Source organism: Python bivittatus, unplaced genomic scaffold, assembly GCF_059951505.1.
Source record: "Python bivittatus isolate LINGU-HERP-01145 unplaced genomic scaffold, Pbiv_v1 ctg000080_np1212, whole genome shotgun sequence".
Classification (NCBI taxonomy): domain Eukaryota; kingdom Metazoa; phylum Chordata; class Lepidosauria; order Squamata; family Pythonidae; genus Python; species Python bivittatus.
The window spans coordinates 9,191,754-9,208,145 of NW_028277035.1; the positions used below are offsets into that span (position 1 = coordinate 9,191,754).

Here is a 16,392-nt window from a genome sequence, read left to right on the forward strand (position 1 = left end):
GAGCCTGACATCCCCGAGTCAGGCTCCATTCCCAGATCCCACCGTATCTTCCCCTGCCCATCACACTTCCAATGTTCCTGCTCACCCTCTTTTCTCCCCCCAGATGCCTCTGTCTTGCATACTCCTCCCAGGCCAGGGCATTCATTTACCCCTACACATACCACACACAAACCTCCACTACAGCCACTCACGTAATCACACACAGCCACACCCAGTCTTCACAGCAAGGCCCCTCCCACTCCTTTATGGCCACACCTGCCCCTGGCATTTGGGAGCCTATGGAGGGGGTGTGATCCTGCTGTGGGACTAAGCCCTAATGCACAGCATAAAACCAAGATCCTCCCTCCACCTGGTAGGGGAACAAAATGGAAAACAAGTGAGCAGCCAGATGATAGTCCCTAAGTCTGGAAGAGAGGAGCCAATAGGTCATTGTCCAGTCCCATGTCCTGAGGACCATTCCACAGGCTCTGAGATGGGCAGCGTAGATCTTCCAATGCCAGAAATACCTCCCAGTGTAGTAAGGTTAGAACATTATAAATGGAGGAAATGTGTTATATTTCGTAGCACAAAGAACTGAATGTCCTTCTCTTTGAAACATTCTTCGTGGGGTTTATTCCCCACAAAAATTTTTGCCCACCAGTGAGTTCTGTAATCACAACAGTGATATCTTGGAATGCATGATATATCTGTATAATATTCATGTAACTGGGTTGTTGATTAATTATGTTTTGCAGATAGAAACTCCTTGTGTGAATTTATCTGCCATCAGGCAGAAACCTTTTGGACATGAGATTTTATCAGTAGTGGACAAGAAAGGAACAAGACCCCTTTGAGAGATCCAGTAAACATGAAACAATATTTTCTGAGGAATGAATTCCATTCTGAAATCCTAAGAAGTATATTTTATGTTTTGTATATCTGGACCTATTGATTCTAAAATTGCAGCTACTTCAGAGGCTGCTAGAGTGTCTGAGTTAAATTAATGCATGTTTTAGTTGTATATATTGCCAAGGAAATATTAATGATAAGTCATATATAACACACAGGCTCTCAATCTTTAAAACAACCATTAGATATCAACAGATTTCAACATGACTTGATTCTGTATTTAACCCAAGCATACCATGAAAAGGTCTTCCTTGTCATTTTCAGATTTAGGTTATTTCACAACATTAGTTTCTCCTGATACTTCTAACTGAAACCTTGCATGAAGTTGAAATCTCCACTACAAATTATATAGTGAGAGTTTGCAGAAATAGATACATGCTTTATTTGAGTATCTATTAATATAGGTTTGGCTAGTCCAGTTCCTAGGCCTCAAAAAAAGCTGTATGTTGGTTAAAACATGTGCCAATAAGGCAGGATGGGAGGGGATGGGAGGGAGGGGAGGGGGAAGGGAGGGGGAGGGGGAGGGGAGGGAGGGAGGGAGGAAGGAAGGAAGGAAGGAAGGAAGGAAGGAAGGAAGGAAGGAAGGAAGGAAGGAAGGAAGGAAGGAAGGAAGGAAGGAACCAAGCAACCAAGCAACCAAGCAACCAAGCAACCAAGCAACCAAGCAACCAAGCAACCAAGCAACCAAGCAACCAAGCAAAAAGGCAAAGCTGTCACCCATCAGATCCTCAGCTTCTTTCCTTCTCCTAATCATTGAACACAAGTGTCCAATGAACGTTTAACAGCTTGTATAAGGGGGTATTGATTCTTATTTGTGAAGTCCAAATACAAGGATATTAAATCCTTGTCTTTAGTGTCCCCAACCAGATGGAAGGTGAACTTCTGGAGCAGAGTGCTGAAGAACAAGAAGAGCTCCATCCGAGCCAGGGCTTCCCCTGGACAGGCCCGCTTCCCTGCAATAGCAAAGAAGAAAACAAAGCTTATTTAGGAAGCACACTTGCTGGAATTGTGACTGGTAAAAGAATAGCATGGAATAAGTAAGCATGTTACTTTAAAACACATCCAGTGTCTTCCAGAGGACTCTACCTGCTGAGAATGGCATGAAAGCCTCTCTTTTCCTGAACTGACCCTTTTGATCCAAAAAATGATCTGGGTTGAACTTCTCTGGAGTCTCCCAATAGAGAGGATCAAAATGTGCAGAGGAGAAGACTGGCGCAACAGCCACATACTAGAGGGAGAGGAAGAAACAGATTGTATTAGTTGTTGCTTGTATGGAGCAGAAACAGCCTCCAGTTCTCACTTGCCTCAAATAAAATAGCTCAGTGGGAAGCACTCTGCAAACATTCTGTGGGCATGGAGGGAAGGGAGAAATATTTGGTTTAATACATATTTATTGAAACTGCCTTGGATATAAAGGGTCTCTGGATACATAACAGTCATCTTTTTTTCTTCCCCAGAATATCTTGACATGAATCACCACACCTTGGGAATGTTGTAACCATGGAATTTTGTGTCACAAGTTGTTGCCCGAGGAAAGTTCTCAAGGCTCCCTTTCTGATACCGTTGAACCTCATGGACAACTGCATTTGTGAAAGGCATCTTCAACCGGTCTTCCATGCTTGGAGTGCGGTTTGCACCCACCACCTCATCGATCTCCTGTTGCACCTTAGCTGTGAGAAAAAATATTGAGAAGATATTGACAGCCTTTTGTTTTGTCATGCTGAACACCTGCAGTCAGCTACCACTTGTTTCTTGAAGCAAATACAGGGAAGACACTTCTAGACAGGACAATGGCTTCTCCTCCTCCTCCTCTCCCTCCTCTGAAGTCATTTCTCTGAAGTCCGTTTCAGTTTTTTTAGTCCAAGAAGATGTGATTCACACTGTTTATCTGTGTCTGTGTACCTTACTGGATATGCTGAGAGCCAGCAAACATCAAGCATTTCCATACGGGCTTTCTGAAGAATACAGTCTCCACCCAAAGGTGCAGTGAATAGCAGTCAGGAGAAAAAGCACTTTACTTAAATTAATTTCTTAAACTGTTATTATATGTACACATTAATTACTATTTTATGCCAGCAGAAAAGAAAGCACTCATTCCCCCCAAAACCTCAAGGTCCATTTCCAAAAAACTAGTGCTTCAAGCTAAAACTGTCAATCAATTTTGGGAGTTTTCATAGATTAAGATTAATTATATTCTGTAACAACCTTTATAATTTTTCATCTATGTCATAATTACTCATTCTTGTCCATAACCATTTTGCCATTGCCTGAAGCAGCATGGTTCAAAATGTCAAGGATGATACCTTGAGTTAAAAGGCATGTTTATTTATACTGTTGCAACAGATGATCCTCAATAAAAACTATAATCTCGTAAACTTGCTCATTCATACTAGGATTCCATAAAGCACGTACTAAATTAATGCAGTTGACTGATTTGCCCTATGGCTGTATGCGGAAAAAAGATTGCTGTTGTTACAGCATTCAATCACTTCTGCCTCTTCATGATCTAATGGATATCATTTCATTAGAATTGTCTGTCAGTAGCTGCTTCTTCATGAAATCTCAAGACTTGGTGGGGGATCCATTTGTTCCAAGGGGATGTTAGCTAGACTGGGAAATCTTAAAAAAAAAAGCCATTTTGGAAAAAGGCAGTTGCAAAGCACTTCTATAATACTCCCAAGAAAACTGCCTAAATGCAGCTGCAGTGAGCTTACTTTACGTAACAGCTTCTTAATATGTTTACTTTCTTTTTTGTAGGATTAATAGTGGAACCCCTAAGAGCCCTGACATCTTTTTCTTTTTGTGGGCATTTCTGTACCTTGAATGTGTGGCAATCTAGCCATCACTAGGAGGCTGTAGAGCAAGGCCAGGCTTGTGCTTGTTGTCCCAGCAAGAAAGAGTCCAAAGACAACAGTCACAAGCTCTTCAGGAGTGTAGATAACCTCATACGAGTTCTGCTTCTAAAAGGAAAACAGAGGGGGAAAATGAAGTATAAAAATTCTACTTGAAATAAAGATAAAGTAGTTAATGAAGTTGTTCATACTGTCTCTTTCAACTAAAGGAATCTTAAATCAAGCTTTAACCTGCCTTTAGAATAGATAGAAAAGCCCTTCAATTCTAAGGCATCTGTGGGATCAGCATTTGATGCAGGGGAAGAAACAGCTTGCCTACCTGGTATACCTATCAAATATTGACCACATGTAATGGGCAGAATTAAAGAATTCAGTCTTAAAAATAGCAGCCTTCATTTCTAATGCTTGGCCTCATTTGGAGAATAGTATAGATACCTTTAGCAACAATTAAGCCTGGAATAGGAATACATCCCAACAAATGGCCATGAAGGGGTTGTCCAAGAGTAAAGAAAGAAGGTGGAGAATAAATAGCTTCATATTCATTCCTATGAGATGAACTAGGTTCATCTTAGATGCATATTGGAGAATACTCATGATACTTAGACAGTTATGCAGGAATGGTATATAGCCTACCTTCTCCAATCTCATAAGGAAGCAGTCAATATAGTCACGGGGGTTCTGAGGATCCAACGTCTTCCTGTGGAACTCCACCTTCTCACGGATATAATCACAGACTTTTTCAGTATCAGCGAAAATCTTGTTGTGTTGCCCAGGAAAGTAATCCATAATTTTTGGAACAGTATTGTACACCTGTCACAGAACTCATGTTAAACACTATACCTTTTCAGACCATTATGGTGGAGGCATAATGCCCCAAATATTCAGAGAGTAGGTTTTACTGTGATGTTGCTAGTTGTCAAATCTCAAATAGGTGCCAAAGCCAAGAAGGCAAGACCTACATGGATTTCAGTAACCTATCTTCAGTTCTAGTCTCAAGTAAATATAGTACCTTGAACACTATAATAGGAATTTATATTTATAGTAAGTTAGCCTCTTTGCACAGCTTTTCCCCAGTACTCTCTTCACTTCAGCTGAGTTCCATTTAGGAGAAAATCTGTCAAGTGACTTGTCCACTGCTTTCCGAGCCCCCACCCCCATCTCTCACATTAATGGATAATTGTGTAAATGCTCTTAGTCCTCAAAGTGGGGAAGATGGACTCTGGCTGTGAGCATAAAGACAGGGGAGCTGTTTCAAAAAGCAATGATAAGGAGAGATGCACATGTCCACAATTGGACATGATAATTAGTACTGCTAATACTATTGATAGCTGTATGTGTAGCATTGCAGGTTTTTTTAAGATACATAATATGATAATATAGCTTTTTAGATCAATTGGAATATTGATATTGTCATATCACACATCTAATGGCATGGGGGGGAAATGGATATGGTTGTCATCTGAAGTCCTACTGAAACAACAAGGAAATATGTATGGGCACCAATGTTAACTTTTCAGTCAAGGGCTGAAAGTTAACAGTGAAACATTAACATTAAGAGGCATTAGCCCCCTCCTGTGAAATTCCATGCTTGGACCTTTCCTGGCTAGTTAAGAAGTGAGTGAGTACAAGAAACAAGAGGGTCAGGGGCCAAAGGAGTTATTGCTCTGATGAGGGAATGGTCCTTGTAACCTCCAGCCAGGAGAGGCAAACTGGGAATCAGCTGGTGTTTGGATGGCTCCATTTCACTGGATGTCCAGATTTGACTTCTCCTGCTTAGTAGCTCATCATATCTAGTGTTCACATTTCAGACCTGAACATTCTCACACACCTACAGAGCTGCTAGTAAGAGTGGGGCTTCATGACAGGAGAAGCAACAGAGAATACTAACATACCAGTGCTAGGAAACTTTGAAGCCATCTTATTTGAGACTCCACAATCTGCTGGTTCTCTATGAAGGTGTGATCTTCATAATCAAATCGATTGCCAAAGACGACTGCACAGATCACATTAGAAACAGCACTGCTAAATCTTCTTCTTGGGTCAAAAGTTTGCCCTGCAAGAAAGGCCACAGAAAGTTATGAGTGGGATCAGAGAATGTGGATCTTCCCTTCCACAATCTCACCACAAAATTTGAACAAAAAATGTTTCAAGTCAAACAAGTATGAATGAATATTCTTTCCCTTTGTCCTAAGAACTGAATATGAATACTATTTAAAAATCCTATCACCTCCTTAATCAAGATACAAAGTGGTGTTTCCAGGTTCCACTCTGCAATCCACTAAATATATATTCAAAGATTTTATTGGTAATTTTTGATTACCATATTAACTAAGCAGCAGAGCCTATGTGTAATTCAATGAAAACCCAGCCTACGTTACCACTAGAGCTTCTTCACAGTTTCATTGCTATTTTCCTCTGTCAAGAATTGTTTCCTCTCTGCTGGGGGCTCCTTCCTCTGCCTCTTTCTGCTCATGGCTGGTTTTTCCACTCTCTCCCTTCCCCTGTTTCGCCTCTTTGAAAGCTCTGTTTCCTGTTTTAACTGAGCTCTCCTCTCTCTCTGCCCCTCTCTTCCTCTAATATCTTTTTTTCCCACTCTGTTTCCTCTTTCTCTCTCTCTCTTTTTTTAAATAACCCCACTTTCTTTTCTTTCCATTTCTTTTCCCTTCTTATTCCAGAGATTTCTTCATTCAAAATGATATTCAAAGGTGCCACCGCTCTCTAAATGAGGACTATTTTAGACCGTTTAATTCAGATCCACAGTTCCTTTCAGATCTCCACCCCTCGTGCAAACCGCCTATTGTTATCTGCTTCATGCCTGAAAGAGCAAATCGTTACTGCCTTAGATTACCTGTCTCATTCATCCATGAGGTTCTTTGCTGGCTACTGAATTTGCCTGAAGTGTGATTTAGCATTAGGTTCAAATGATTTAAAAAAAAAAAAAGTTCTGCTTCTCTTCCCAGTTTTAATTGAGCACTCTGTTCCCTCCACCAAACCTGTCCACCAAAGATGGTTTTTGAAGGTGCTACATCCTTCTGAATGGATTCTGTCTGTGGCCTTTTAATTCAAATCCACAGGGCCTTACAGATCTCCATCCCTCATGCAGCCTGTTCTTATCCATGTTTTCCTTCCCTCCTTTAGTTTACCTGTCTCATTTACCCAAAAAGTGTTTCGCTGGCTGCTGAATTTGCTTGATTTGTGATTTAGCATTATCTTCAAACCTGGCTAAACATAAGCATAGTTTTAAAAAATCCAGGCTCAGCATATTTTTTTGTAATTACCACATTAAATAGCTTCCTAGCACCTACTTTATGTTCTCTCAGTAACTGCATCCACAGTAAGATTTCATTATTTCTGAGCAAACTTTTAATTTTATGAAGCCAAGGGCTGACACTGGAGAGAAAAGAGGAAGAAACATCTGGAAAGCTGTTGTATTTCCTATGTGCATTTTTTCTTTGCTCCTGAGCACCACTGGGGAAAAATGGGGGGGGGGGAGCACTTATCACTGCCTATCTTACTTTTTCTGTATTTTGTGCATTTAAGTGCAGAAGGATTTGAGCTTGTCCTGTAACTTCACATAGTACAAAAACCCTTTCCAGCTTCTTTTTTTTTTCTTTAAGAAAACACTCTTCCTGAAATTATTCTACTCTGGAGAACAGCTTTCAGTTTCTCTAGAGGACCTTTTGTGGTAGCCACTTCCTCCGCTAGACAAAGGGCTTCCTCCTGCACCCTCTCGGACATCCTTTTCTTCCCCATCCCAAAATCTCGCAAGGTGCACAGTGTGAACCGTCGCAGCTCCCTCCATTTGTTCTCATCACTGGTGCCCAGACCTGAAACCAAAGACACAGGAAAGAGATCACAATGTCAGTCAGTTCTCAGCTTTTGTGGAGGAGGATGTTTAGATATAAATGATGGTTTAAGGCACTTTCCCTTTCAGATCTTTGTCACATTCATAGTTGAAACAGGGCACTCCAACAGCAAAGTTCAAAGGTGTCAATATTCTTTCTTCATGCTTTTTCAAAGTCCAAATTGCTTTTGAAGGTACACAAAATGATTTTTTGACATTACTCCAGATGACATCAGCCAAAAGTGTCTTCTTTGGAAAAGCATCTCTGTGTGTCTTCCTAAAGGATAGTTTAGAGGTGAGGGGTTTTTTGTTTTTGTTTTTTTGCATGTAAGGAACCACCTGAGCAGATTTCAGAAATGACCAGTGGAAGGAAAATGATGAAACAATGTTTCCCTCCCTCTCCAAGAACCATGACCAAATCAACATCTTTACAAAACCTCATTTTAAGTGAAACTTTCACAACTAACAAAAATATTAATGGCATTTAGATACTCTGAAATGAATTATAGAAACAAACAATAACAAATAAGGAAAAGGAAGAGAATCAACCTTTATTTTGGAACAGTCGCCTATTTATGGGTGTTTCAGTTCGCCCACCAAATTCTTCTGCATGATCTAGCAACGCATCTTTTATCACCTCATATCCACAAAGTGCAACCATTGGTTTTGATCCAATCCAGACAGTAAATATAGGTCCATACTTCGCAGTAAGCTGAAGGTGGAATTAGATGGAAACCCAGTTAATTAGGTGATAAAGTTTCTTTGGTGAAATTATTCTAAAGCATCCTTGAAATACTTCTTAAATTTGTCACAGAGAGACCTTCAGCATGTTCAAGCAAAGCTTCAATAACTCTTACTATCCACAGAGTACATCAGTATAATTAGGTTCCAGCACATTGCATGTATTTCCAGCTGGTGAGATATAGAGAACAGTATGTTGGCTTTCATGGTCATCTGTGGATTAGAGAACCTAGCTTGCGGAGAGTAGCATGAGCTGCTCAGTGTAAAAGTGAGCTTAGGTTGCACCAGTGACATACTGGCCAAAAAGTACCAAAACTCAGCAGTGCTGTTTTCACGATTACCAAGAAATGTTATATCCTGCAAAGGTAAAACTAAGCCTGATAATCTAGTTTACTCCTTTACTTTCCCTACAATTCAGGGAAAAAATATATTCTTTTAAGTGACATGAATGGAGGGGTGGAAATGAAATAATGAGAATGTTAACTGTTTCATATATTTCTGCTTAGAAAAAGGCCTGTCTGTTTCAGATATATGGCATAAGCCTAAATTTATTCATTAGTACACATAGAAAAGGAATGAATATAAATCTAAAGCAAAATTATTCTAATTATCCATGGTGTAAGATTGAGAGAATCTGTGAAAGACCCAAAGCTGATGAGAGGTTCTAAATGTAGGTCAAGTGATTATTTGGGAGTGTCAAGGATGGGCCTTCGGAAAATGGGCACAGAGGAAAAGGAAAGAAGTGAAAAAAACTGAGAGTAAAGTAAAACTACTGCATGAAGAAAAAAATGCATGCCTCTTATGACCAATATTAGATATCAAACAATTTCCCAACAGAATGAATGGAAAGTGGACATAAGGAAAGAATAAAGGGGAAAGGAATTATGCTACAGAGTGCCACTGAAGTCTGTGAAATTTTGCTCACAGCCAGTATGATAAAAGAGAAGAGGCTACAGGTGAAAAAATTGTGCATACAAGAGAATATGGGGGCATTGGAAGGATGGAAATGCGGGCAAACTGCCTACCATTCCTGAAGATAAACCATCTTTGGTAGGACTAACATAAATGGGCTTCAAACTGGATTACCACTATAGTGCAGCAAAGAGTTTGTGTTTCTGTATGTCTTTCTTGGCATCTAGTGAACATCTGGATTTTTGCAGCGCAGATGAAGTAGCCCTTGTCTTTCATCTATTAGGACATTATTACGTTATGTCTGCATTTCAACAATCTGGAATCCTATAAGTTGGCTAGAGGAAGAGGAGGTTTCAATGAGTTTGATGCTAATACAAATGGTACAAATTTGAGGCCCAGGATTTATTTTTCTAACCCTTTTCCTATTACTACTTATTTTCAATGAACTTTGTAACTTCCATTGTGTGTGTTTCAGATTGTTACAAGGTGCCTTACATTAAAATTCCTGCTAAAGATACACACAACCCCCCAATAAAATTGGATGCTTATACAATAAATCAAACTACTAAAATTAGGGAAAGGTACAGAATTCTTTCAAAGTAATCATCTTCTAAAACAGTGAAAAAGTGCAATAGTTAGCTAATCTTACCTTTTCATAGGATTCACTCAGAGGTAGTACATCTCGCTGCAAGAGGTTCCCCAGAAAAGGCCATGGAGTAGGTCCTGGGGGCAGCTGCCCTTTTTTCTTATAGATCTGGAAGGATGAGAAAAGGGTGAAAAATATACAGAGAAGCAGCAGAGCTTCTGCCCATGTCAGCTCCATCCTTCTCTGAGTTCTTTTCCACTCCAAAAATCCAAGAAATTGTTTAAATGAGATAAGATTGAAAGAAGGAGGCCCACTGGAGCCCAAACCAAACCTAAGTTCCAGATTTCCTGTAACCTTTGCACAACTCCTTGTTTACTTTCTGCTCCATTTGTTCTTTCACCTCTATTAGTATAGCAGAGTTACTTATCAAGATTCATAACTTCTGACTGTGGGCACAAATAAGTTACTGTACTTTTTGGGGAAAAAATATGGAGTGCATATAGTTTGGGTTCAAAATACGGATATGTGCCTTTTATGTAACTATTCAAGGTGTAGAGTCTTTCAAGAAAATTGAAAACCTTCACCTTCAAGAAAATTGGTGGCCACCGGCAGCATAGGAAATTTTCTCAAAGACTTTGAACAAAAAAATTACAAAAAGTGCATGATTCGGCCTGTATCATTTAGGATTTAAAGTTCAGGATTTTAAACCTCATAATTGGGAAGGAAATAATTAATTTCAGAATGGATGGAAATGGGAAATTCAAACATCTCTGGAGTAAATGTCCAAAAAGGATTTACATGTATGGGGTGGTGAGACTCACTTGTGGATTCCAAGTAGTCCGTGGCCCACACAGCCCACTTCGCAAGGCAGACCAGGTCTTGCAGCTTGAAGGGTCAAGATTGTTAAGACAATCTATTTCTCTTTTTTCTTATTTAACTTTATCTGCGATATTGGAATTTTTCAAACTGGGGTTAAATCCTTTAAATAAAAGTTCATTTTAGACACTCCCTCTTCTTTGCTGTCTGTAGCAGAATTTGCATGGTCTCCTGGAGTTCCTCGGGCTAGGCCTAACAAAGAGCAATTAATTAACTGATTGAACCCTGTGGGTTTTTTTCTTCTTTCACCAGCTTGTTACACCCCTAAATTACCCCCTAAGTAGTCATGGAAGCACATTCTTGTGACACCCCTACTTTGCAAGCTCTACAGTTCACCAGTGGGTTTCCAGAGGCAATCCAAGGTGCTAGCTGTCATCGCAAAGGGCTCAGCACTACCTTCTTCTAATTGTCTCTGCCTGTCCTATAAGGTCAGTTTAAGAAGCAAATACTCCAGGATCCATTGACTAAAAGGGCCATCTTCTGAGAACCCGGAGGTGTGCCTTCTCTGGAATACCATTCCCTCTGAAGTTCATGTGGCCCCAACTTCTGGTCTTTTAGGAAAACTTTAAAACTTTCCTTTCCAAACAGACCAGAGGCTGGGGTGACTTGTGATCCCACCTGGTTGGTGATTCCGGGTTGGAATTTTGCTTGTATATTACCTTAATGTGTTAGTATTTCCATTTTTGGTGTTGCATATCTATGTTTTTAACTCTGTATGTTGCTTGAGTCTTTCTGATTGGGTGGCCTTATTATTATTTTTATTATTTCCATAAGAACACAGATTGCACTTGGAAGACAATATTTACTATTTCCTTTTTGGTCAATGTATATGAGCTATTATTTTATGCTTTTTGGAAACAAATATAATACATATCTTTTCATTCAAATTAGGAATACCTGTCTGTTATGCAACTCTTTAAATTGGTGGCCACCCAGTTAAGTACCCTGAGCACAAATGAATATCCAGGGGATGAAACAGAGACTTTCAGATTCTCTATAGATACCACTTCTGTAACAACACATATTGGACCTGAAGGATAATGTGTATTATTTCCGTCTTGATCCAGTAATGATTGGGCAGGGATGGGGAGACTGACATGTTGCACTTTGATCCTCATTGATTCTCTCTATCTGACCTAACCACCTCAGTGCTCTTCTTCCAGTACCAATCCCTCCTACATTTTCTCTTCATCCACATTCATTCAGCACACATACATTTGTGACCCTCCATGTTCTAGCACCACAAATCAAAACCACATATGAGTCAATCTTCCAGTTTCCAGGTTATATGATCAAAGAAAGTTGATTGGAATGGATGCTCCTTAACCACTTGTTGAGGTACCCAACTAATATGAAGTAGATTTTGTTTCTTAAAAAAGAGGGGCTTTTTGTTTTTGTTTTTGATAGGTACCAATTTGTTAGAAAGGGACATTCATACTCATCATCCCAAATATAGTGTAAATAGTCAATGACTTCAATGGAGTAAATTTACCAGGAAGCCCCTGAGATAAGATAAGCTAAACTTAATTTTCAGTTCGTCAAATGTTTTAAAAATTGCTTCAGTAGATTTGAGGCAGTTTAAAGTGACACCACAAAGGAAGGTCTACTGTGGCCAACAGGAGATAATTCACCAACTATTGTTAAACAAAAAAACACAAAGGAAGGTTTCTCCCTGATGTGACAGAGCAGAAAGGGGAACCAAAGTGAAGGAAGATGACATTTCATTCTGTTTTCCAACCAATTTTTCTACACTCTCCAGATCATTTTAAACAGTACTCACTAAAAGATCTTTCACTAGGGCTGATCCACAAACCATGGCTGGATACTTTGATTCAATCTATATGGTAAGGATAATTCCACTCAGGAACTAAAGGTAGAATCATATGGAAGCTTGGTTAGTTAATACAAGGAAATTTGCTTTAAAATAATTAAGGAACAATTGTCATATTTGTGATGTGTTTGCAGCAGAAACAAAGAAACCTCAGCGCAGTCATCCAGAGCACCTAGAAATCAGCAGCAGGATTAGACTCAAGGTAATCAGTACACACAGAATCTTGTTGCTCAATGAGCTAATCCAGAAAGAGATTGCATGCAAGTCATTATGCAAGACTTCTTCGGTAGCAATGGTCTTTTGTGATTAGGGATGTTTTCTCAGAATTTAAGGCCCAGATTAGGATCACACATGCACTTTTGGAAAAACATGTTTAAATCATTTGCTTCCTCTAACCCTTCAAGTCACGTGCAGACCACTAGCCACTTACTTGACTATTCCTTGACCTGTAATCTTGGCAAGCGGCAAATTAGAATGTGTCTTGCCCTTATAGTGGTCTACCATGTATGAGTAATGAACTATGTTTCACTGACACTACTGGAGTCATGAGCAAACAGGATAGTTCAAGCAGTAGGAGTTCCCTTGAAATGTTTATTTGGTCCTTGATTGTGTGCTGATATCAAACAGTGTTTGTGAGATAATGGAAAGACATACTGTTTCAACTGATTTATATCCTATTCAGTTATTGAAAGGTTAACTGGGTAGAATTTGGAAACCATCTCATGCTTGGTTAGGTTTTAGTGTTTGCAGAAAAACAAACCCCAACATGAAGAGAGGCTGTTTTACTTTGAAACAGACTCTCTTCTGCCCCACTAATTTTGATGTTTGCTTAACAAGCTGGGTATTCCTGGCTGTATCATTGGTTAAGCTACCTCTCTATTTCATGCCTGCTTTTGTCCAGCCAATCCAAATATGCCAATTCTCCATAGTGTTAGTATCCTTTGCATGCTCCATTATGAGGAAGAACTAGACAACCCATGACTGGTTGGGTCATCATTTCAGAGATTTCCTTCAATCCTCTGAACAGAGAAACAGAATGACCAAGGGCAAAAAAGCAGCGGGAGTGTGAGCGACTTGCTGCTGGCTTCCCATGAACTTTGCTTGTGAGAAGCTTGCAGGGAGCATCAGAAATCTTCCTTCCTTTCTTCCTTCCTTCCTTCCTGCCTTCCTGCCTTCCTTCCTTCCTGCCTTCCTGCCTTCCTTCCTTCCTGCCTTCCTGCCTTCCTGCCTTTAATATAGGCTTGCTCCATTTGCCTTCCCCTCACAACCCTCAGGAGAGCCCCCATGAAGCCTCCTCCTCTGTCAGGCCCAGCATCCATGTCAGGATAAAAGAACATGAGAGACACTGCAGACTACAGCAACTAGAAAAATCTGCAGTAGCTAAACATGCTCTCAAGCATACTGGACACAAAATCCTACTTGAAAACACAGAGATACTGGACAGCACCAACAACCACTATATCACGCTATACAGGGAAGCCATTGAAATTCACAAACACTGGCACAGTTTCAATAAAAAAGAAGAAAGCCTAAAAATCAACAAAACCTGGCTACCAATCTTGAAAAATACAGCCTGCAAAAGGTCAACAAACTCAACTCAACCACCAGGACACGTGAATAATTCACACAATGAACAACCTAATCACCCTCAGCAGCCACTCGTTAACAACTCAACAAAAAACCCTGCCTAATCTCCAAGAAGATATACACACACATTGGTCACCAAAACAAGCAGCCACTTGTTAACCCATGTAACCCTCCCCCCCCCACAGGCACCCTCGCTGCTCCATAAATACCCACAAAAGGTCACATCATCCTGGGCACAGAGAGAACTGCTCCTGTCTGTGCTCCTGCCCTCTAAAGATGCCGGTCACAGACACTGGTGAAACGTTAGAAACCAAAACTTCCAGAACACGGCCACACAGCCCGGAAGACCCACATCAGCCAATCCTGAGAGTTTTCTCTTCTCCCTCCCCCCGCCCTGCACTTCTAAGTAAAACTGAAAAGCAAGCCAGCTAAACATTATTACAATTCAGAGTGCACATTCTTAACATGTGCAGGAGAAATCAAAGTATCTCACCCAAACTCCTCAAAATAACAGTGGTCTTCCGCATTGCCACTCCAATCCACTCCACCCCTTGACATATTTTATTTTCCCTTCACCCTGTTGGTTTTCATCAATGCCAAGTCTCCAAGTAATACATTGAACATTTGCATACAACTGTTTAATTTTAATAAACAGAATTATACATCAGTATTAGAAAAATCAAAAGAGTTATTACAAAAAATCATTACTGGATACCATGCCAAATTCAAAATATTGGTCATACTTGGGCTCCATCCTGAGAAAATATCTCGACAGTGATGAGTGGTTAATTCCTCAATGTCCTGAGTAACTCTAACTAATTCAGCATGTTTATGCTTAATTTATAATACCATTCCTTTATGATGTTTGATAGGGCTTGCAATTGGGATTGAACGTGATTAGTTTTCCAAATTAATTGAGCTATTGAGCCGGCATTAAATCACATGGGAAGTGTAAAGTTGCATTCTTCAGCTTCCCACCCTAAGATTTTTGTTTCATACCCAGTGGTGGTACAAATTTATAAACAGGATTTCCGTATGACAATCCTCTAGCCCTAGCTCGGGTTGTATGGATATGCCTCCCTAGTAGATCACTGAGAATGACAACAACAACAACAAAACCCAATGGGCACATACATAATAAAAGTGAACATGCAACAATCACACAAAGAAACACCAAACTTTTTCCTATCACACTCCCCATCCCGAAAACACTTTATTCAGCCCCCCCAGCAACTTCTGGGTGTTCGATGGCATTGCTCTGCTTTCTTAAACTGTGGCTGCAGGACGAACCAACAGCATTCCTGCTGAGTAATGCAAGGGTATTAAAGATACCCCATAGTTCCAGTTTCAAAAACACTCCTTTTTTGCCGTCTATCCTTTTTATCATAAACACTTATCACTCTTATAAAAAACTTATTATTGGTTAAATAAGATAAAGAAACATACTTCTTCTTTAACCCTTTTCTAAAAAGCTCTAACTAATAATAATCACACCTTAATAAAGACTCTGTATGCACCAGAAATCCACCCTGCCCCTGTACTGGTAAAGCAGAACAAATCCAACCATTATACTGATTCTTTACTGAGGCGTACTCGTGCTAAATGTCCTTGTGACCCCAATGAACTGCTGCAACCTGAAGGACGTGGCAGGCTCAAAACAAAACCTCAAGGCGCCTATCTAAGAAATAAGAAACAGCAACAATTACAGCTTTACTGCTAGCACTTTTGCCTTGCTAGTCTGCCATCTGGTTTTCTGCAGATGTAAAACCACCCAAATCCTTCAAGGTATTATCTTCTGGCCCATCTACCTCTTTTCCTGGGAGATCATAGCTTTTTCCAGAATTAGCTGGCAATCCAATCCCTTCTCTCAATAGACCCACTGCTGTCCCCTCCATTACATGGGGCAGCTTGGAGTTCTGCTCTGTCACCTGGGACTGTTACGCACTGCTTCACACCTGGATTCCCTTTACAGCCAAGCTAGACCTGGGGGCAGTCAGGACGTCAACTTTTGGTGCAGCTATGACCACAGATCTACAAGGCAGAGATCCAACCTACTTGCTTGTTGAGCGCCCCTTATAGGCGTTAGTCCTTTAAGCCTAAGTGGGGGCTTCCTGGGACATTCAAATCATTTGCAAAGGGAAGGGCAAAAATCCCCCAAGGCGGTTACTTGGTTTACCGGCTGCCTCCCCCAACCATTTTCCAGAGGACTGCTGGAAGAATGGGCTCATTATTAACTTCTTCTAAGAATGTGACTGGTCCCCAAATTACCATTTGT

The 16,392-nt window shown here is 40.3% G+C and overlaps 1 protein-coding gene across 4 annotated transcripts; it reads right to left on the minus strand.

Annotated features, from left to right (window-relative positions):
- Positions 1–1,434: 1,434 nt before the first annotated feature.
- LOC103058259 (cytochrome P450 2B4-like) lies at positions 1,435–16,041 on the minus strand. 4 transcript variants are annotated; one of them, XM_088133470.1, is made up of 10 exons: positions 15,926–16,041; positions 9,887–9,991; positions 8,134–8,296; positions 7,418–7,567; positions 5,633–5,793; positions 4,374–4,550; positions 3,707–3,848; positions 2,371–2,558; positions 1,975–2,116; positions 1,435–1,841 (listed from the first exon to the last, which is right to left on the minus strand). In XM_088133470.1, the coding sequence occupies exons 1-10, from the start codon at positions 16,010–16,012 to the stop codon at positions 1,639–1,641; spliced, it is 1,518 nt and encodes a 505-aa protein (XP_087989596.1). In that variant the 5' UTR covers positions 16,013–16,041; the 3' UTR covers positions 1,435–1,638. The 4 variants fall into 4 exon arrangements, with proteins under 4 accessions (XP_087989596.1, XP_087989598.1, XP_087989600.1 ...); XM_088133472.1 differs by lacking the exon at positions 15,926–16,041 and adding an exon at positions 14,331–14,422; XM_088133474.1 differs by lacking the exon at positions 15,926–16,041 and adding an exon at positions 14,327–14,409.
- Between the last annotated feature and the right edge of the window lie 351 nt (positions 16,042–16,392).